Raw genomic sequence first — 18,406 nt, 5'->3', positions numbered from 1 at the left:
CCTTGCTCAAGCCAACGACCTTGGGATCAAGCCAATGACCATGGGATCATGTCTATAATTCCACGCCCAAGCTGGTGACCCTGCACTCAAGCTGGATGAGCCTGCGCTCAAGCCGGCAACCTCCTGGTTTTAAACCTGAGTCCTTTGCAACCCAGTCCAATGCTCTATCCACTGCGCCACCACCTGGTCAGGCTTAAACTTCTTAATTACATATACTTTTGGTCACCATGAGGCTGAGGTGCCCAGGCCCCACTAGGAGCTAGTCCCTGCCCTCAAGGAGCTCAGAGTATAGTGAGGGACACAGACATATATATGCAGCAGTCCTGGGCAGAGTAAGAGCGATGCCTTTTGGAGAAACACAGAGGCTGAGGCCGTTGAAAACAGGGAAGAGAGTGATCACTCTGGCTGGGGGAGCATCAGGAAAAGTTTCCTCCAGGAAGCAGTTCCTGAAGGGCCTTGAAGGACGAGGAAGTGGAGATGTAAGAACAGTATGCCAGCTGAGGGAAAGTGCTTGGGCAAAGGCATGGAACTAGGGAAGCCAGGCAGATGCAGAGAGGAGGGACATGTCCAGGGGTAGAGCAGGAAGTATATCAAGGTCACATTGTGGATGTCCTTGAATGCCAGGAAGAGGGTTTGTCCTCCTAAGTCACCACCCAAAGATCAGCTGCTTGGAAGATGGAATGTCCCCAGAAGTCCATTTATGCAGACTTTCAGGAGGCCATTGAGAAAGCCTGCCCTCTCCTCCTTTCTTTTTAACCATGCTTCTCTACATCTCTGTCTTGGCTCATGCTGTTCCCTCCTCCCGAAAAGCCCTTTCTTCCTACTCTGCCCAGCAAACTCATCCTTAAAGTCCCAGCACAAAGCTCACCTCTTCTATGAAGCTTTCCTGATTCTCATATGTAGTTATTAGTCCCTCCAAAGTGTTCCCACAGATCTTGGTTCATTCTTTATATGTATAACATATATCAACATTCTGTTCACCATTAGTCTGTCTGTCTCCTCATATTAGTCTGTAATCTCCTGGAGGTCAGGGACTGTCTCTTTTTCCAGGAACAGAACAATCCCTCATACTAGGAATATATATTCTGTATACTCTTAGTGCTTTGAGCAGAGGAGTACTACCAATAAGCATGAAAGGAAGGGAGGGAGGGAAGGAGGAAGTAAAAAAGAAAAGAAGAGGGCATCAGTTCTGGACTAAGACACTGGCAGCTGTGACCAGTGGCCTCGCCTCTCGGTCATGCCTCACAGGACCTGGCGCCCTCCACACTGAGCCCTCAGCTTCCCCACTCCCCCACTCTAGGCCAAAGAGGACACCCTTCCTCTCAGCTGCCTCCATTTGTGCCTGCTAGCACCTCATTAACCCAGATAGCTGGCTTGGCCCTGCCCTCCGAGGTGAGGACTGGGCAGAGCCCAGAGCCCAAGTGAGTCCTCCTTGACCTTCCCACCTGTGAGGGAGGGGAGAAGAGACTTGGGTCCCCTAGGCCAGCCCCAGAAATTTTCCTCGTGCTGTGTGAGATAGAAGCTTTTGACCCTCAGAGCTCTGAGCTTGGACAGACACCTTCTCATCAGCTGTGGGGTCCAGCTGGGGCCTGACAGGGGTATCTGCACTAGGAGAGAAAGAGGCATGGAGCAGGGTAAAGGTGTGAGGAAAGTCCGGGTTGGCCAGCAAGAAAAACAGGTATCCAGGTTTCCTCTCTGGGCCAAGGGCCAGGTGCTCCCCAACACCACTTGATGGGGGCCAACCCTCCAGCCTCCTAATTCTTCAGGCTTCATTCAGCAACCTGAGCTGTGTCCCCTCAGCCTGTCACACGTGTCTTCTCTCCATAACACAGAAGGGGCTAGGAAAAAACAGAGGTTGTGCATGCAAAAATCTGGCAACAGGACCAAAACAGAACATAGGAATCCCGCCTCCCAGCCTACACACTTACCAGCCACACCTCCAGCTTTAGGACTCCGGCTTTCCTGGGAACCTCTCCTCCCAGAGAGGCTGAAGACAGGCCCTGGGGCAGTAGGTGGAGACTGGATCCCAGCCTTGAGGGAAGTGACAGGGACTTGAAAGAAGTGCCCAGGCCAGGCTAGCCAGCTCACCCCAGAGTGCTCTAAGTCCAGATTTTTCTCCGGTGTTCTTTCCATTTCCCCCTTACTCTTCCTTCCACCTCCTTCTGGGAGACTTGGGAGGAGAATCCTTGGCACCAGCTCTCTGTGCAGTGTCATTCATTACTGCCCGTAATCACCATCTCCTGGTTTATTATTGGCTCTCTTTCCCTCATGGCTACTCTTGTTATCCCTGGATCAACTGATCTCTTTCTCTCTCTCTCTCTCTCTCTCTCCAACAACAAAAACAAGGTCTATTCACACACACACACACACACACACACACAATCAATCGGAGGAGAAAAGGGCCTCTCTCCGCTGCAGTTCTTGCCCTAAAACCCTGAAATCCATTGGGAGGCAGGAAGCAGGAGGTAGGATGCAGGGGCTACAGGTACAAAGAACTCTTCTAACCAACAGAGCAATCACAGAGGAGCAAGCTCAGGTATCAAAAGGCAAAGAAGAGGAAGATGGACAAAATTAGAAACCAACAAATGATAAAGATTCCTCTCCTAAACAAAATAGCCATCAGGGTCAGAGTGAGGATTAGAACATTTCAGATCATTTATGCCTTTAACATGCCAGGCAGGAGAGTGGAGAGTTTTCCCCTAGTGATATGAAATTATACTTTTGAAAGTGGTTTTGTAAATTTCAGAGTACTCTACAAATGTAAGTTATACCTAAAACCTCTATAATTTTATTAATCAATGTCATCCCAATAAATTCAATTAAAAAAAGATGTATCAGTTCCTGCATAGCCAGTTTGCGGGAGGAAGACCACAGGATAGGGTGAAGATGGGGCACTCAGACCTGCTCCCGCTGGCATTGCAGGGTCTTTGGCTTCATGATGATGAGTATATATGATCACACATCCATGGACATTCTGAGTCCCAGTATCCACTGCTTCTGTCAGACAATGTGTCATGATTTGGGGATGTGAAAATGTGGTCCTTTCATGTCATGGCCAGCAAGTGCCCTTCCGTGGGCAGGTCTGTTCCCTCAGCTGCTGCAGGAGCTGAGACAGCCCTGTGAAGCCTGGAGTGTGCCTGTTTGCCATGAAGTGTGAGGGGCCCCCATCTGATGCTCCTGTCCTCCCACCCCAGTCTCAGATCAAGGGAGAAGTGTTGGGTCAGGGGCCTGGCACCAGAGGCGGTCCCCGGAACAAAGGCGAAGTCCAGCCTTCCACAGATGGCTTGGGCAGTGAGATAAGGGTCATACTTTGGACTCCATGCCAGAGAGCCCCACGATGTCCCCAGTGTCCCTGGGCCCTATGTTTCTTCAGTTGACTGTCCTGCTCCCCTCCCTGGTTAAAGGAGGAAGACGAGGCAGAGGAAAGAGGGGGTAGCCGAGCACTCAGGGCACCCAGAAAGCGAGATGGCACCTACCGCAGATCACTCGGTGGTTCCCCGTGCCGCCTCCCCCAGCGCGCCCAGCCTCGCGTTTATGCCTCATTACTCCGGCGCCTCCCCGGGTCCCGCCGAGAAGTGGGCGCCTGAAGACGGCGCGCGGCTTCCGCCCTGCAGCTCGGGCTCGGGCCAGGTGGGTGGTGAGCTCAGGTGCAAAGGAAAGAGGAGAACGAAGGTCCTCCGAAGCGAGCTCTCCTTCCCGAGAGGGTGGTGCTGTGTCCCGGGCAGGGGCTCCTCAGTCCCCAAGGCGCCACGGGCGTCCTCGGTGCGTGGCTGGTCCAGCGCCCACGGAGAGGGGGCGGTGCCTGCGCGCGTTCCCGCCCCCCTCCCGCCACCTTCCCTCCCGCCCGGCCCTGCGCTGCGCTGCGCTGCCCGGGTCCTGCGGGCCGCTCGGTCCCAGACCCAGGCCGGGCAGCGGGGCTGGCATCGCAGGAGGAGCCGTCGGCTAGCGGAAGCCCCGAGGGCGGGGGCTGGAAGCGCGGCCGGCCAGCGCCGGGACACCTGCAGACACAGGTGAGCGACCGGGGGCGGGGCAGGAGGGGGCCGCGGGGGCGACAGACGCAGGGAAGCCCGGTCAGAGCTCAGAAAGAACCGCGGGTAGGAAGAGAGCGAGGGGGAGACAGAGCTCTTGGAGGGAGACAGTGGCCACTTTTCTTCCCTGCTCATAAATCGGAGAAAAGGGGGAGAGAGGACCAGGGGTCTCAGGCCCACCTGGAGGGGGACTTCTTCTATTCAGGCCCTGCCCACCCAGAAGGTGGGTCCTCTACCCAGATGGAAGGGGAAAGGATAGAGCCCCACACCTGGCCCCCAGCTCCATAGAGGTGTTCCCAGAGGCTGGGGAAGATCAAATGTAGCCCAAGACCAGAGACCTCGCTTTCGTTGGCTCACTTCTAAGACCGACTGGCTTGATAGCTGTCCCTCCCTCACATCTTTGTCTGTAGCCAACAGGGTCCAGGTAAGGGCTGGACACACTTTTCAGTAAAGGGCCAGAGAGTTAATATTTTAGATTTTGAAGTCTATATGATCTCAGTTGAAACTAGCTGGAAAGCAGTCAGGGACCATCAGTACATGAGTAATGTGGCTATGTTCCAATAAAACTTTCTTTACGAACAACTAAAATGTAATTTTATTATCATTATTTTTAGAGAGAGAGAGGAAGGGAGAGAGAAAGAAACTTCAATTTGTTGTTTCGCCTGTTTATGCATTCATTGGTTGATCTGACCAAAGATCGAACCCTCAACCTTGGCGTAGCGGGATGACACTAAGCAGTTGAGCTACCCGGCCAGGGCCTGAAATGTAAATTGTGTATAATATGGTTGTGTGATGAAATAGTATTCTTCTATTCTTCTTCCAACTATTTAAACATAAGAAGCATTCTTAGCACGTAGGTTGTACAAAAACAGGTGACAGGTCCAGGCAGTCTCCTGCCCTCTCTCTCCATGACCTCCCTACAGCTTCACCCAGGCTACGTCTGGGGAAAGGAAGGCTGTAACTGGATGCAAGGGGAGCCCCCCAACCTGAAGGCATCCAAAAAGCTGGGGACTCATCTAGCACCCATGCTCCCAGTTACTCTTAGGACGAAAGCATCATTTGAGGCCAGTGTGAGCTTATACACCAAATGTGCACAATTGTGAGGTAGGAGAAATTGCTCCAAGGGGCTTTCTACCCAGCATGTGGGGGCATTCCCCACCCACCCAGACTTAGATGAGGCAGCCATGCTCTTCCAGCAAGTGACCAAGCCCTTGTCCCTCCCGCCTCCTTTCCTCCTTATCCCCCCCCCACCACCACCTTGGGCTCAGGCCTGGTGCCATCCACTAATCAAAGCTGGCCCTTCCATTCCTTCATTTTCTTTTTGCAGCCTCAGGGGACCCATTTCTCCTGGAACTTGGAAATATGAAGCTTTGGAGGTGACCTAGGAGAGAGGGGATGCAGGCCTTTGGTTCTCCAGATGAGGGTCCCCTCCAAGGACTCGTGGACTCCCTCATTGAGAGTTATGAGGGCCGGCATCAAGCCTCTGCCCAGAGCACTGCTGGCGGTCTTTATCCCCGAGGAGGCCTCGCGCGGGTGAGTCCAGGCTGTGCCCCAAAGGTGACCTGGGTGGGGCAGGAGGGAGGACACCGGGCTTTCAAGTCTCTGCCTTTTACAGGTTCATGGGTTGCTCTATTCTTATCCTGCACCCTACCTTCTTTCCTGGGTTGGGAGAGTGAGGAAGGCAGTGTTGGGCCAGGCTCCCAGGACTCCACACCCATCCCAGACAGATGGGGCACTAGAGGCAGAGAGCCAGGAGAAGCCAGGCCTTCAGAAGAGCTGCTGTTAGACAGGTCTGAGGCAGGTAGCTAGGGAACTTCGCCAAGCCCTGAGGATGGCATCTCTCAGGCTCCCACCTCTATCTGGGAGGAGCCTGTAGGCTCTGAGTCAGGGCTGGAAGAAGAGCAAAGGTTCAGAGTGTCCCTACTATGAAAGCGGGGAGGGGTGTGAGGGCTCCCTGGGCTCCACCCTCCTGGCCTGCTTCCAATGCTGACCAAGGAAAGGGGTGTGGAGGCCAGCGGTCCTTCCCTCAGCCTCTAGGCTTCCCTCCACCTTGAAAACAGTTCTGCTTCTGGATGGGGGTATCCTCAGCCTTACTGGAGGGAGATCTGGCCCTAGAATACAGGGAGGACAGCCGGGGACTCTCCAAGCTAAAGGTGGAAAGGGAGACTAAGAAGTCTGTAGAGTAAATCAGGCCACAGGCAGAACAAAGAATGTGACCAGGCCTGTCCAGGAGGAAACTTGTGGCCATGGCCTCAATCTCTCACACGGAAGGGCAGCTACTCCCCACTGGATGGGACACAGGCTGCGTGCCCCTGGATGAGGAGCTGCACATATATATGCTCTCATTGCACATATAAAGGAGGGTGTTTGCAAACCAGGGAAGCTGTAAGAGACCCAGATGTAGTATGCACCATGCACTGTGCATGTGAGCCTGTATGCAGGGAGCACACACATGAGTGGGTAGACATGGGGGGAGGGGAACACACCAGTGCCCAGGCGTGTGCATACCTGTGCACTGCTCTGCAGGAGGCCCCTGCTTCTGCCCGTGGGCCCACTCAAGAAGCCAGCTTGGCATGTCCCTGCCCAACCCACTTGGCCTCCCTGGCAGCAGCCACTGTGACTCAGGGCAGGAGCGGCTCACGCCGAACTGGTTTGAGGGGAGAAGTGAGTCAGCTCAACATGCACGGGTGAGGGATGCCATCTTGAGCAAAGCCTGCACCTCTTTACCTCCATAGGACTTCTCGGGGAAGGGAAGCACCCTCCCCTCAGAATTTTCCCTGCTCTTCTCCCAGGATCTCAATCGCCTACGCTTCCAGGACAAAATCCCCTTTGTCAAGGGTTCTGGCCAATCCCGAGGCCTGTCTCCTCTGAGGTTCCGAGAACCAGAGCTTGAGAAGAGGCATGGAGGCCATTTTGGGGCTGGCCCACCTCACTCCCCCAAGTCCAAGGTAAAGGGTCCCCTTCCTCCCTTCCCCATGCACACATTCTGAATTGTGATGTCCTCCACAGACATCAGAGCTGAGAGTTTAGGCAGCCCCTCCAATAAGCTGCCTGGATCTGTCTACAGACCATCTCAGGGGTATATCCCCTGAGCCACACCACCTCATAAAATGTCCACATTATGGGCAGATGTCACAATGCTGCCTGAGGCCACTGATTTCCTAAGTCCTAGCTGGTCTCCACCTGAAGGTCCCTCTGAAGGGTTCTGTCTCAAAAGACCCCTGGAAGGCACCCTTCTGGTCAGGGAGCCCAGGGCAGACCCCTCTATCCAGGAACCTTTCTGCAGACCAAAGTGCCTCTCCTTTCATGTCCCAGTAACACCCTTGCACCTGGAATCCCAGCTGGGGTCGATCCCTGTGCCCCAGGCTCCCACGTCCTCATGCGCACTCAGTGCTCTCTCTCACACGCACATGTGCATGTGCAGCCCTCCATGGGCCCATTGGGCTGGGTGCCCAGGCTGTGGCCACGACTGATTCTCTTCTCCCCAGGACGTCACCAAGGTCCGTGAGCTGGAGGACAGGCTGTCTAAGTTCAGCGTCTATGGGATGCCCCGCCTGCCCCCTGAGGACAGGCAGCACTGGGAGATAGGAAAGGACAGTGACAGCAGCCCGACCATCGAGATGTCCTGGAAGGAGCTGGTGTCCGGGCACGAGGTGGGTCTGCAACACAGACTGTCCCTGTGGGGTTACAGACACACATCTCACCTCTGCCTCTTTTCAAGGGAAAGGCCTCAGGTCACGTGGGGAAGTCTTGCTCTAGGTTCAAATCCCAACTCCATCACTTATTAGTGAGACCTTGATCACAACAGCAAACTTCACTGCGCCTCAGCTGCCTCATCTGTAAGATGGGAATGACGCCTACACACTGGAGGACTGGTTAGAGGATTAAAATGTCATCTGTGAATTAGATCCAGTAGCATTTAACAAATGGTAGCTGCTGTTCTTGCCATTGTTCCCCAACTGAACCAGCCCCATCTCCGCCCTTAGGAGATGAGCCAGGAGCTTTGCCACCAACAGGAAGCACTCTGGGAGCTACTGACCACTGAGCTCATCTACATACGGAAGCTCAAGATCATGACTGACGTGAGTCTCCCTCAGTCCCAGCCCTGGCTCCATCCTCAGCCATACACCCATCTACCCTGCCTTTTCCCCAGGTCTCCCAGGCCATAGGGGCAGGGTTGCTGGGAGCTGGAGGGACACTATACCAAGAGATCCTTCTGAATTGAGAACTTCCCAGGATCTTGAGAGAGAGGCTGGCAGGACTGAAGTGGGGCGGTGGGGATGCATCGAAAGGCTGGTCCCGAGAGGAAGAGTTCAGGCGCTGAGACCCTTATCTCTCTCTGCATCTAGCTTCTAGCCGCCAGTCTGCTGAACTTGCAGCGAGTCGGACTTCTGACAGAAGTGAGTGGAAGCTCAGGAGTGGAGCCTGGTGCACCCCAAGCTCTGAGCCTGAGGAGTTGGGCGTGAGGTGGGGGGAGGGTCACAGAGAGCCCTCCAGGCTTCCCAGCCTGAATATCCCCTGCTCCGTTTTCTAGGATACCACCCACCCTCCCGAATCCCCTTCTGTTCTAGACCCCAAGCAGGCCAAGGTCCCAGCCTACCCCCACCACCCAAGCTTACTTAGCCGTTCTTGTTTCTCCGTGGCCAATGCTACTTGATGGTGACCTGTCAAGGCACGTTGCTAAGTTCCGCTCCCTCCTCCAGGTGTCAGCTGAGACTCTGTTCGGAAATGTCCCCAGCCTGATTCGAGCCCACCGAAGCTTTTGGGAAGAGGTGCTGGGACCTACCCTGGAGAAGACTCGAACTTCAGGCCAGACTCTGGACCCTGTCAGCCTACAAGATGGCTTCCTGGCGGTGAGGCACGGCCAAGGGCTGGGGGAGGCGGAACTGGGAGAGGGGGTTCTTGTCTGCAGGGTATGTCTATGCAACGGGAACCCTCCCATGGTTCCCTTGAGGGGTTCAAGGGCATAGCTCCTACCCCAAATATCATCTCACCTGCTGCCCTTCACTTGACAGTCTGACCTCTGCCCCAGAGGTTCTCTGGGCTTCTCAAGATCCTTAGGACATAAAAATGCAGTCATCTCAGGGAACAGTTACACCTAAGCTCTATCAACTATAAAATCCTACTTCTCAGACAGAGATCCATTGACAGATAGCTGGGAGCAAAAAGGGGGCCTAGGTGAGGTGTCCCCTTGGGGACTGAGGGAAGGAGGGGGTGTAAAAGACCATAGGGATACCCGGAGCGTAGAGAAGTATGACAAGAGAAAGCAAGAGGCTCAGGATCAGGTTTTCTTCCCTGGTTTTCTCTAGCCAGGATGATGTGGACCTTGCAAAGTTGGGATGGGGTAGAGAGGTGGCTGGTCAGTCTCCTGGGAGCCTTAGGTGGCCCCCTTCCACAGGACAGGGCTTCTGGGCAAGCCTCAGGTCACCACCCCTCCGCCGGGTGAAATGGGATCTGCAGTGTCCTGAGAACGTTCCGCTGAATTATTGATGGCAGGAGTCAATTCAGAGCAGCAGGGCACAGCTGGGGCTGTGGACAGGAGCTTAGAGAGCAGCCATGGGTCCACCAGTCAGGTCCTCAACTCTTCCTTGGAATCCAGAGAGAAGGGCTGGCAGTCATGGGAGGTAGGGATTGGCAAAGCTGGACCAAGGGTCTATGAGAGGCTGTCCCCACCCCCACCCCTACCCACTGCTCCCATGTTCTGCTGCCAAAGCCTGTATCTCATGCCCTTCTTCCCCTGCCCCCTACATCTGTCCCTCTAGTTCAGCCAGCGGTTCCAGCCCTATGTCCAGTACTGCATGAGAGTGAAGCAGACTATGGCTTATGCCCGGGAGAAGCAAGACAGTAACCCTCCCTTCCGTGCCTTCGTGCAGGTGCGAGAGGGGGTGCCGGGAAGGGGGATGGGCAGACCTTAGACAACCAGGTTTCCCCCACCCACCGCACCTCCAATCTCCAGCTGGGCCCAAGGCCGGCAGGTGGGAGCTTGCAGACTGCTGACCCCCTGTCCACCTTCCCCGGCAGTGGTGTGAAAAGCATAAGCACTCGGGGAGGCAGACGCTGGGTGACCTACTCATCAAGCCCCACCAGCGCATCACCAAGTACCCACTACTACTGCGAGCTGTGCTCAAGAGGACCCCTGAGGCACGAGCCCGCGAGGCCCTGAAAGCCATGGTAGGTGGCCTGGCAGAGCCAGGACCCTCGGGAGTCAGAGACTGGTGTGTGGAAACTGTTCTCTGGGAACTTTTGCGGGTCTCTTTTTCCCGTGTGTATGGGACAGTGTGGCACCAACTGGCCAGCCTGTGTTAGCATGCTGTGGTTGTCATCGACTGGGGGTGTGTGCGGGGTGCAGAGCTGAGCTGCTCCTCCTTCCACACCATGCCCACCCCTAGATTGCAGCTGTGGAGTCATTTCTGCAATACATCAACAAGCAGGTCTTCCAGGGAGAAAAGCAGCAAAGCTTGGTGGCTGCAGCCCAGCGCATTGGGCCCTATGAGGTGCTGGAGCCATCCAGCGAGGAGATGGAGAAGGTGAGAGAGGGAAGGGGCTCAGAAAAAGCAAGATCCCAGGAAAGTGGTTGAGGCAGAGGCCTGGAGGGGAAGGGACAGAGGTGCCACAAAAGGACGTGCCCAGGATTCCTTCCCAGTGGTAAGGGTCTGAGGAGCAGAGTTCAGAAAAGTAAAAAGGAGGCACCGAAACGTTTCATGTCCTTCCAAGTGGAAGATGGATGGGAAGAGGCGGTGCTGGTGACGGAACAAAGAACCACCTTGGCTGGAGGTAGACACAAGCCCTACCCAGTCTCCTGACCCTCTCCTCTCTGTGTCCCTCAGGAGCTGCATCCATTCTCCAACCTGGACCTGATGTCCCCCATGTTGGGGGTTGCTTCTGAGCACACCAGGCTGCTGCTGCTGGAGGGACCCGTGAGAGTGAAGGAAGGGCGAGAAGGGAAGGTGAGAGGCCAGTGAGCGGGAGCGGTGATGAGGAGAGATGGATTGAAGGGAAGGGAGAGATGATGGGTGGTAAGATCAGAGTCACATAAGTAGGAAGCAGGAGGGGTGTGTGTGTGTGTGTGTGTGTGTGTGTATTTGTGTATGTGCCTGGTTATGTGTGTGTCACATCTGTGTGTGTATTGGGAAGAGGACATGGTTCTGGCTAAAGCTCTGGTTGTCTAAGAGAAGGGACCAAGCTGACACCCTCCAGCTCTAGCAGTGCATAGTGTGCACTGGTCCCTGTGTATGTGGGCACCCACGTGTGCACACTCATGCATGAGCACCATCCCTGTCTGGCTCCGCCCCCTGCTCCAGCTGACCCTTCCTCTCTTTCCTGTGCATGCTCCCAGCTGGACCTGTACCTGTTCCTCTTCTCTGACGTGCTCCTGGTGACCAAGCCCCAACGCAAGGCAGGCAGAGCCAAGGTTATCCGCCCCCCCTTCATGCTGGAGAAGCTTGTGTGCCGATCACTCCGAGACCCTAGTATGTCTCTCCTGAGGAGACCTTGTCCTTCTCCTTTCCTCTTGGCAAGGGGAAGAGGAGTCGGGATGGGGTTCCAAAGCAGTCCAGACCTTGAAGCAGACCTTCTCCTCCACCCAGACAGCTTCCTGGTGATTCACCTCTCTGACTTCCAGTGCGTCTCCAGTGCCCTCACTGTGCACTGTCCCAATACTGCAGACTGTGCCCAGTGGCTGGAGAAGATCCAGCAGGCCCAGGTATGTGACAGCCAGGTGTTTAAAGGGATGTCTTGGGCCCCCAGAGCTCAGTAACTAGAGCACAGAATGAAGAAGCAGGAGAGAGAGGCTGGAGTGCATGCAGACTGAGGCTGTCCTCAGGAGAGGGATGCAGCCTTGCCCGCCTGTAAGAGCAGGGAACCGCACCTTGAGCTGGCTGCTCTGCCCATCCCTGGGAGAGCCCAAGACAGCAACCCCGAAAGGTTTCTACACCCTGAAACAACTCACTTCTGAACTTCATCCTCCATTCAATACACATTGATGGGCCCTTGCTGGCTGCAGGCACTGGCCAGGTGCTAGGGAGTCAGAAAGCAGTGAAACACCATTCCTGCTCTCAAGGAATGTGCACTGCAGCCTAGCCAGACAAGTTAGTGTACGAACATAGAAACATGCATGCGTAACGGAACTTGGGCCAGAAAGGAAGAATTCGTCCTGCCAGGTGGGTTGGTTAGGAAAGGAATAGTCCAGAGGGAGGGTACACTGGGAAACCTTCACAGAGGGGCTCTGATCTGGTCATGTTTGTGAACATATCTAGGAGTATTTCAGGGAAATGGTGGGAAGGAAAGGTATTTGAAATGGAAAAGCAGAATGTGCAAAGGTCAGAGGTATAAAACAGTTGTGTGTGTTGCAAGAGGCACAGACCTAGTAGTTCGTATCACTGGGACGAAATGCACTGGGCAGGCACGGCGGCAGAGAGGCTGGGAGGCAGGCACCAAAATGCCCTTCACTGGACGCCACGTAAGGAACTTGAACTTTGTCCTTCAGATGACAGGGAACCAGCGAAGGTGTTAGCAGGGGAGAGATGTGGGCAGATTTATGTGATTAAAGCTACAGGAGTTCATACAAGAGAGTGAAATGGAACTGTATTAGCACCACAACTGGGTACATTTAAAGTAACAGAAACTCATTCTTTCCCAGTCTGGATGGACACCAGAAGTTGGAAATTAAGATGTCAGCAGGGCCACTCTTTCCAGTGCTCTAGGGGAAGATCCTTCCTTGCCTCTTCCAGCTTCCAAAGGTCCCTTGGTTTCTCCACTCTCTGCCTCTGTCTTCTCACAGCCTTCCTCTCTGCCTCTCTGTCCAAATTCCCCTCTCTTGACTCTTATAAACACACCAGTTATTAGATTTAGAGCCCATCCTAAACTTAGGATGATCTCATCTTGAGATTCTTGATTTAGGATCTTTGAACCCTCTTTCAGAATAAGGTCACATTCACAGGTCCTGGGACTTGGGACCTAGACATTTTTTTTTCTGGAGCCACTGTTCAACCCATTGCAGGAGCAGAATAACCAAAGAAGTATGGGGAGTTGAATGTTTAAGGACAGGGAAGACTGTGAGCCGAAGAATCAGGGGAGTGCTTGGGCTGGATTCGCTTTGGAACAGTTACCTTGTCTGCCCGAGTCTGGAGCAAAGGGTTTATGTGAGCTGGTGGTTGAGGGGCCAGGCTTTGCAGGACTCCAAGAGCTACAGAAGAGTGTAGACTGGGCGGGACTAAACAGGGCTGGGTTGACAAGAGAGAGCCACCATAGATTCTTGAGCAAGGAAATGCCGTGATGAAATCAATGTGTTTTGTCCTGAATTGTGAAGTGGCAGTGATAGGTGGGCTGGGGGAGGAAGAGGTTGGTGGCAGATTTACTCTACTAGTTTGGGTGTGAAACATTGAGGTTTAGTGCCATGGCCTTAGAGACACGTTCCAAAAGGCAAAAGGGAAGGAAAGAAGGAAGGAAAGGAAGGAAGGAAGGAAAGAAGGAAGGAAGGAAGGAAGGAAGGAAGGAAGGAAGGAAGGAAGGAAGGAAGGAAGGAAGGAATAGGGAAGGGGAAGGGAAGGGAGGGGAGGGGAGGGGAGGGGAAGGGAGGGGAGGGAAAGGGAGGGGAGGAGAGGAAGAAAGGTGCTAAAGAAGAAAAGACAGGTGAGCCGTAGGGAAACTGGTTAAAAGCCTATACTGAATGCATGAGAATCTAGACTTATTACCAGTTCACCTGCTGGGTGACCTTGGCTGGTTATGTGCCTTCCCTGAGCTTCTATTCCTTCACCTGCAAATGGATATAAATAATAACAGTCTTGCTTTACAGGGAAGAGTCAAAGATCATTCTGATTAAGCACACAGTATGGTGTCAGCTCTAGGTAAAAGCTCTGGGACGCTTCCACAAAGACAAAGGATGATTTGCTTCCTGAGGTTCCTGCTTTGGCAATGGTGCCGCTGACAGAAATGAAATCAATAGAAAGGGAAATCTGTTTAGTTGTTGTTTCCTGGGAGCTGTTGTTTCCTAGGGTAGCAATATTCAGTCTTAAACAGAAGCACGTTTAAATGCATCAGTGGGAGACAGCCAAGCAGAGATAGCTTGGGGGCTGGCGGAAGTAGAAACACAGATCTGGAGGTCAGGTGAGAAAGGAGGCTGAACTATGAGAGTTGCTAAGAGTAGATCTTAAAAGTTCTTATCACAAGAAAATTTTTTGTAACACTGTATGGTGATGGATGTTAACTAGACCTATTATGGTGATCATTTCATAATATATACATATATTGAATCATTACCTTGTATACCTGAAATTAATATAATGTTATATGTCAATTATACCTCAATTTTAAAAACAGAAGAGGCATTTTGAACAAGGCAAGATATCTTATTGTAGACTATTTCTGAAGAATGCAACTTCATTATTTTTAAAGCGTTTCAATCAAATTAGTGTTCATCGGACTTGCTTTATTGACTAGATAATAAAGATTTGTCATTAGCACATTAGGTAGGTAGGGCTTCTGAAACTTTTGAGAATGTATGAAGAGTCTGTTCTTTAAATAATTGTAAGCATTCTTTCCACAATCCTATCTACGATATTGTATCATAATGTAGAGAGCTTATTTGAGAAAAGGAAAGCTAGAGCTTTGTCTCTTTCTAAATAGGGTATTAAAAATGCTAAATTAGGAGAGTAAAAAAAATAAATATGATGTTTTTGGCATTAAAAAAAAGAAGAATGAGGCCCTGGCCGGTAGGCTCAGTGGTGGAGCGTCGGCCTGGCGTGCAGGAGTCCCGGGTTCGATTCCCGGCCAGGGCACACAGGAGAAGCGCCCATCTGCTTCTCCACCCCTCCCCCTCTCCTTCCTCTCTGTCTTTCTCTTCCCCTCCCGCAGCCAAGGTTCCATTGGAGCAAGGATGGCCCGAGCACTGAGGATGGCTCTGTGGCCTCTGCCTCAGGCGCTAGGATGGCTCTAGATGCAGCAGAGCGACGCCCCAGAGGGGCAGAGCATCATCTCCTGGTGGGCATGCTGGGTGGATCCCGGTGGGGCGCATGCGGGAGTCTGTCTGACTGCCTCCCCGTTTTCAGCTTTGGAAAAATGCAAAAAAAAAAAAAAAAGAAGAATGAATTAAGATGAAAGGTTGAACCTCAAGATGTTGTGTCCTCCAGCTCTGCATGGCTCCTCTTCCTTAAATACCTAAACAAGATGGTGACAGTCCCCAGGAAGGCAGAAGTAAGGTAGGGGGTGGGGTTGGGAATGGTTTGTGTGGTGAGAGTAGTCTCCATCTGCCCTGCTTCAGCCCCCCTCATAGTCCCCTCTCTCTATGTGACAGGGACTTCTGTCTCCACCACTTTCCCCAGCACCCACAGTGTCTACATGGCTGGACTGGTTGATCACTGACACCCCCAGTGGTTAGCTGAGTTGCCCTGGAGGCTGGGTAGGAGTGGCACAGAGGGCAAAACAGGCCCCCCTCCCACCTCTCCAGGCCTGCAGGTGGGGGCCCTGAGTGGCAGACAGCCTCTTTCCTTGACCACTCCCACCATCAGAAGGTTCTCCTTTTCCTTCGGTTCTCATTCCCATGACAATATCTCCCCTTCTCTTTTTTTTTTCTTTTGTATTTTTACAAAGTGAGAGGGTTGGGGGAGGCTGCCTGCAACCATAGCCATTCTAGCACCTGAGGTGGAGACCATAGAGCCATCCTCAGCACCTGAGCCAACTTTGCTCCAACGGAGCCTTGGCTGCGGCTGGGGTGGGGTGGGGGGGAGGGTGGAGAAGCAGATGGGCACCGCTTCTCCTGTGTGCCCTGGCCGGAAATCGAACCTGGGACTTCCCGCATGCCGGACCGACGCTCTACCACTGAGCCAACCGGCCAGGGCCTCCCCTTCTCCTTTAAAAGGTTTTTTTTTAATGTTTATTTTCTTGATTTTAGAGATAGGAAGAAAGCAAGAGAGAAACAGGAACATCATTCTGTTCCTGTATGTACCCTGACCAAAAATCAAACCGGCAGCCTAGGAGCTTCTGGAGGATGCTCTCAACTGAGCTATCTAGCCAGGGCCCCCCTTTCTCCTTTGAGAGCTCCCAGGAGACCTCTAGAAATTGCTGGTATTTTATGATGCAAAATAATTTAGCTCGCAGTAGTCTCCTTCCTGGCTAATAGAGGAAAGGACTCCCGTTCTGATACCTAAAGCTTCGGGCTTCCCTTTGCAAAACAAAGAACTGAAGCTCTGAAATTAGTTTGTCCTGCTATTATCTAAAATCAGCTTCTTAGAGAGTCCCACTCTCTATCATCATTGTAAACTGCAGAGGACAGAAGAATATCTACTTGGCCCCTGAGACAGTAACCCCCAGGGGTCAGATGAATTTTTCTCCCCCTTACCAAAATGGACATGGAGGTTATTCCTGGTGGATCTACCCACGCTGCCTTAAGCTTGTAGAGAAAAGAAGCTTCCTCAAGGGAAGAGAGACTGAATCTTGGGAAATGCCCATATTTAGGGGATGACAAGAGGGAAAGACCTTTTCACGAGTGACAGGAACAGAAAAAGTTGTCAGAGAAGTTGAAGGAAGGGAGGAACCAGGCTTCAAGGGCACAGAGCCCAGCTCTGGTTATCTCTGTGTTCTGGTAGGAGTTACTTCATTGCTCTGAGCCCAGTCCCCGTCTGGGAATTGCAGTGATAATGGGAACTGCCACGCAGGATAGATGAGAAAAAGATGTTTGTAAATGGCCCAAGGCCCAGCACTAATGAGCACTCCATAAATGCTTGTTGTTGCCATCGTGAGACCGGGGGCTCAGTGCTGACTGGGGAAATGCCTCAGCATCTGGGGAACTCCGGAAGGAGCGCTGGTGAATCTGGGAGCCGCCTCAGAGGCAGTGGGAGAGGAGGCGTTTCCTCTTAAGGCTTCGGGTCCCCACCCAGGCAAAGGAAAAAGAGGCGCCCTGAAGGAGACCTCCTTTCCTTTCCCAGCTTTGTGGGGGTGTCACGTTCTGGCTCAGGCACCAGTTTTCTCTTCCTTTCCCATCTGTCCCCCAGCATGTCTCACCTCTTATTCAAACCTCCCTGGGTTGCTGAAGAGGCTTTGGAGTGCTGAGGGCCCTTCAAACAGCCCCAGGCCCTGGTGCCTGAAGTCCCTGCCTCCCTGCTTTTTCCGGGGGCAGGGCCAGGGACAAGTTTAGTGAAGATGCTGGTATTGGCTATTTCTTTCAAACACCCCACCCTCCTTTCCAGTTCTTTTCTTCCACACACCATCCCTATCCTGAACATCCCAAACACAAAACTGAACTTGGGTTTGTGGGGCAAAGGGGCCCAGCATCTCAGCAGGACAAGCAGCCTGCCCCAGCCTCTTCCAGGCCCCAAGAATGGTCTTTCTCACACGCCACACAGCCGGGAGATGCGGTCTGGAGACAGGGAGAGGGCTCAGGCTCTGGCCTGGTGTGCTGGTCTCCTGCCCCCAGGCACCGTCATCCCTTGCTCTGGGCAACAGACGAAGTCTTGTGAGACAGCTAAGCATCCTTGCAGTACTCCCTCACTCAGGAGACTGAGTGACTGCAGAGCCAGGCAAGGAGAACTGGAAATAGAAGCCCATGTCACTGATGGCATTTCCTACCCTGTCCTCCATTTCTCCAGCATGCCTCTTCTGCTGACCTAGCTACCCACTGTGTTTCTGGAGAAGCTATAGAGAGGTCCAGGTGCATCAGAATTGTTGGTTTATATACCTGAAGTGGGGAGATATTAAAAACACTTAACCACCAGTGTGGTGTGGGCATCAAGCATCAGAGTGGAGCATGGGAAAAGGGTCTTAGAGGTCCCGCCTATCCAGCCACTGGATCTTGGGGGCAGGATAGTCCTGGGGAAGGGAGGTGGGAGGCTCAGACAGCAGCCCTTGGCTTACCAGCACGGAAGTACTTCATTCAGTATTTCAGCAATGAAGATGCCATCCAGTGTGCACTGACATCAGCGCCGCCTGTGGCAGTCACCACTCCGTGGCTAATCCTCGCCCGTGGCCTCTCCTCACCTCTGCTGCCTTCCCTCTCCTCCCCCAGCAAGTGTTGACCTCTAATAACTTTACCCTTTAAGGCTGCCCTTGAAAACAGTACAGTTAACTGCTCTGGGACTCCAGGGAAAGGCCCAGTCCCAGTTCTGTTTGTCTACCTGTGTGACTTTGGGCAAGTCCCTTTAGCTCTCAGTCCTGTTTTCTCACCTGTAAAATGGGCTAATATCCTGCAGGGGATGGTGTGTTTCAAATGACTGTGTATATGTAGAGCTGCTCTGTAAATCACTTCTCCAATGTCACTATTGTATCCTGATGACACCTGAATGAGAATGTTGAAGGAGGAAGACAGAAAATACAATGTATCCTCTCTCCAAAACTCGGAGACAGGCTTGCTTTCCTCTCTGAAGGACAGCATAGTCCTCAGCGCAAAA

The 18,406-nt window shown here is 53.0% G+C and overlaps 1 protein-coding gene and 1 long non-coding RNA gene across 3 annotated transcripts in view; one reads left to right on the top strand and one right to left on the bottom strand.

Moving 5' to 3' along the window:
* Positions 1-232: 232 nt before the first annotated feature.
* On the bottom strand, positions 233-3,772 carry LOC136326130 (uncharacterized). Its single transcript, XR_010729394.1, has 3 exons — positions 3,477-3,772; positions 1,929-2,031; positions 233-1,838 (listed from the first exon to the last, which is right to left on the bottom strand). It is a non-coding gene; the product is annotated as an uncharacterized lncRNA (long non-coding RNA).
* Positions 3,773-3,854: 82 nt separating this feature from the next.
* Positions 3,855-18,406, top strand: part of PLEKHG6 (pleckstrin homology and RhoGEF domain containing G6) — a 17,551-nt gene continuing 2,999 nt past the window's right edge. The window contains exons 1-13 of one of the 2 annotated variants that reach the window (XM_066261524.1): positions 3,855-4,010; positions 5,356-5,561; positions 6,764-6,976; positions 7,517-7,681; positions 8,015-8,110; positions 8,378-8,428; positions 8,732-8,881; positions 9,791-9,901; positions 10,050-10,199; positions 10,418-10,555; positions 10,856-10,975; positions 11,365-11,497; positions 11,615-11,730. In XM_066261524.1, the coding sequence (XP_066117621.1) occupies positions 5,424-5,561; positions 6,764-6,976; positions 7,517-7,681; positions 8,015-8,110; positions 8,378-8,428; positions 8,732-8,881; positions 9,791-9,901; positions 10,050-10,199; positions 10,418-10,555; positions 10,856-10,975; positions 11,365-11,497; positions 11,615-11,730 (1,581 nt within the window). In that variant the 5' untranslated portion in view covers positions 3,855-4,010; positions 5,356-5,423. The remainder of the gene's footprint in view (positions 4,011-5,355; positions 5,562-6,763; positions 6,977-7,516; positions 7,682-8,014; positions 8,111-8,377; positions 8,429-8,731; positions 8,882-9,790; positions 9,902-10,049; positions 10,200-10,417; positions 10,556-10,855; positions 10,976-11,364; positions 11,498-11,614; positions 11,731-18,406) is intronic. The other variant, XM_066261534.1, reaches the window with a different exon arrangement.

This window comes from Saccopteryx bilineata, chromosome 1 (genome assembly GCF_036850765.1).
Source record: "Saccopteryx bilineata isolate mSacBil1 chromosome 1, mSacBil1_pri_phased_curated, whole genome shotgun sequence".
Taxonomy (NCBI): Eukaryota; Metazoa; Chordata; class Mammalia; order Chiroptera; family Emballonuridae; genus Saccopteryx; species Saccopteryx bilineata.
This window is presented reverse-complemented; position numbering and strand designations above follow the sequence as displayed.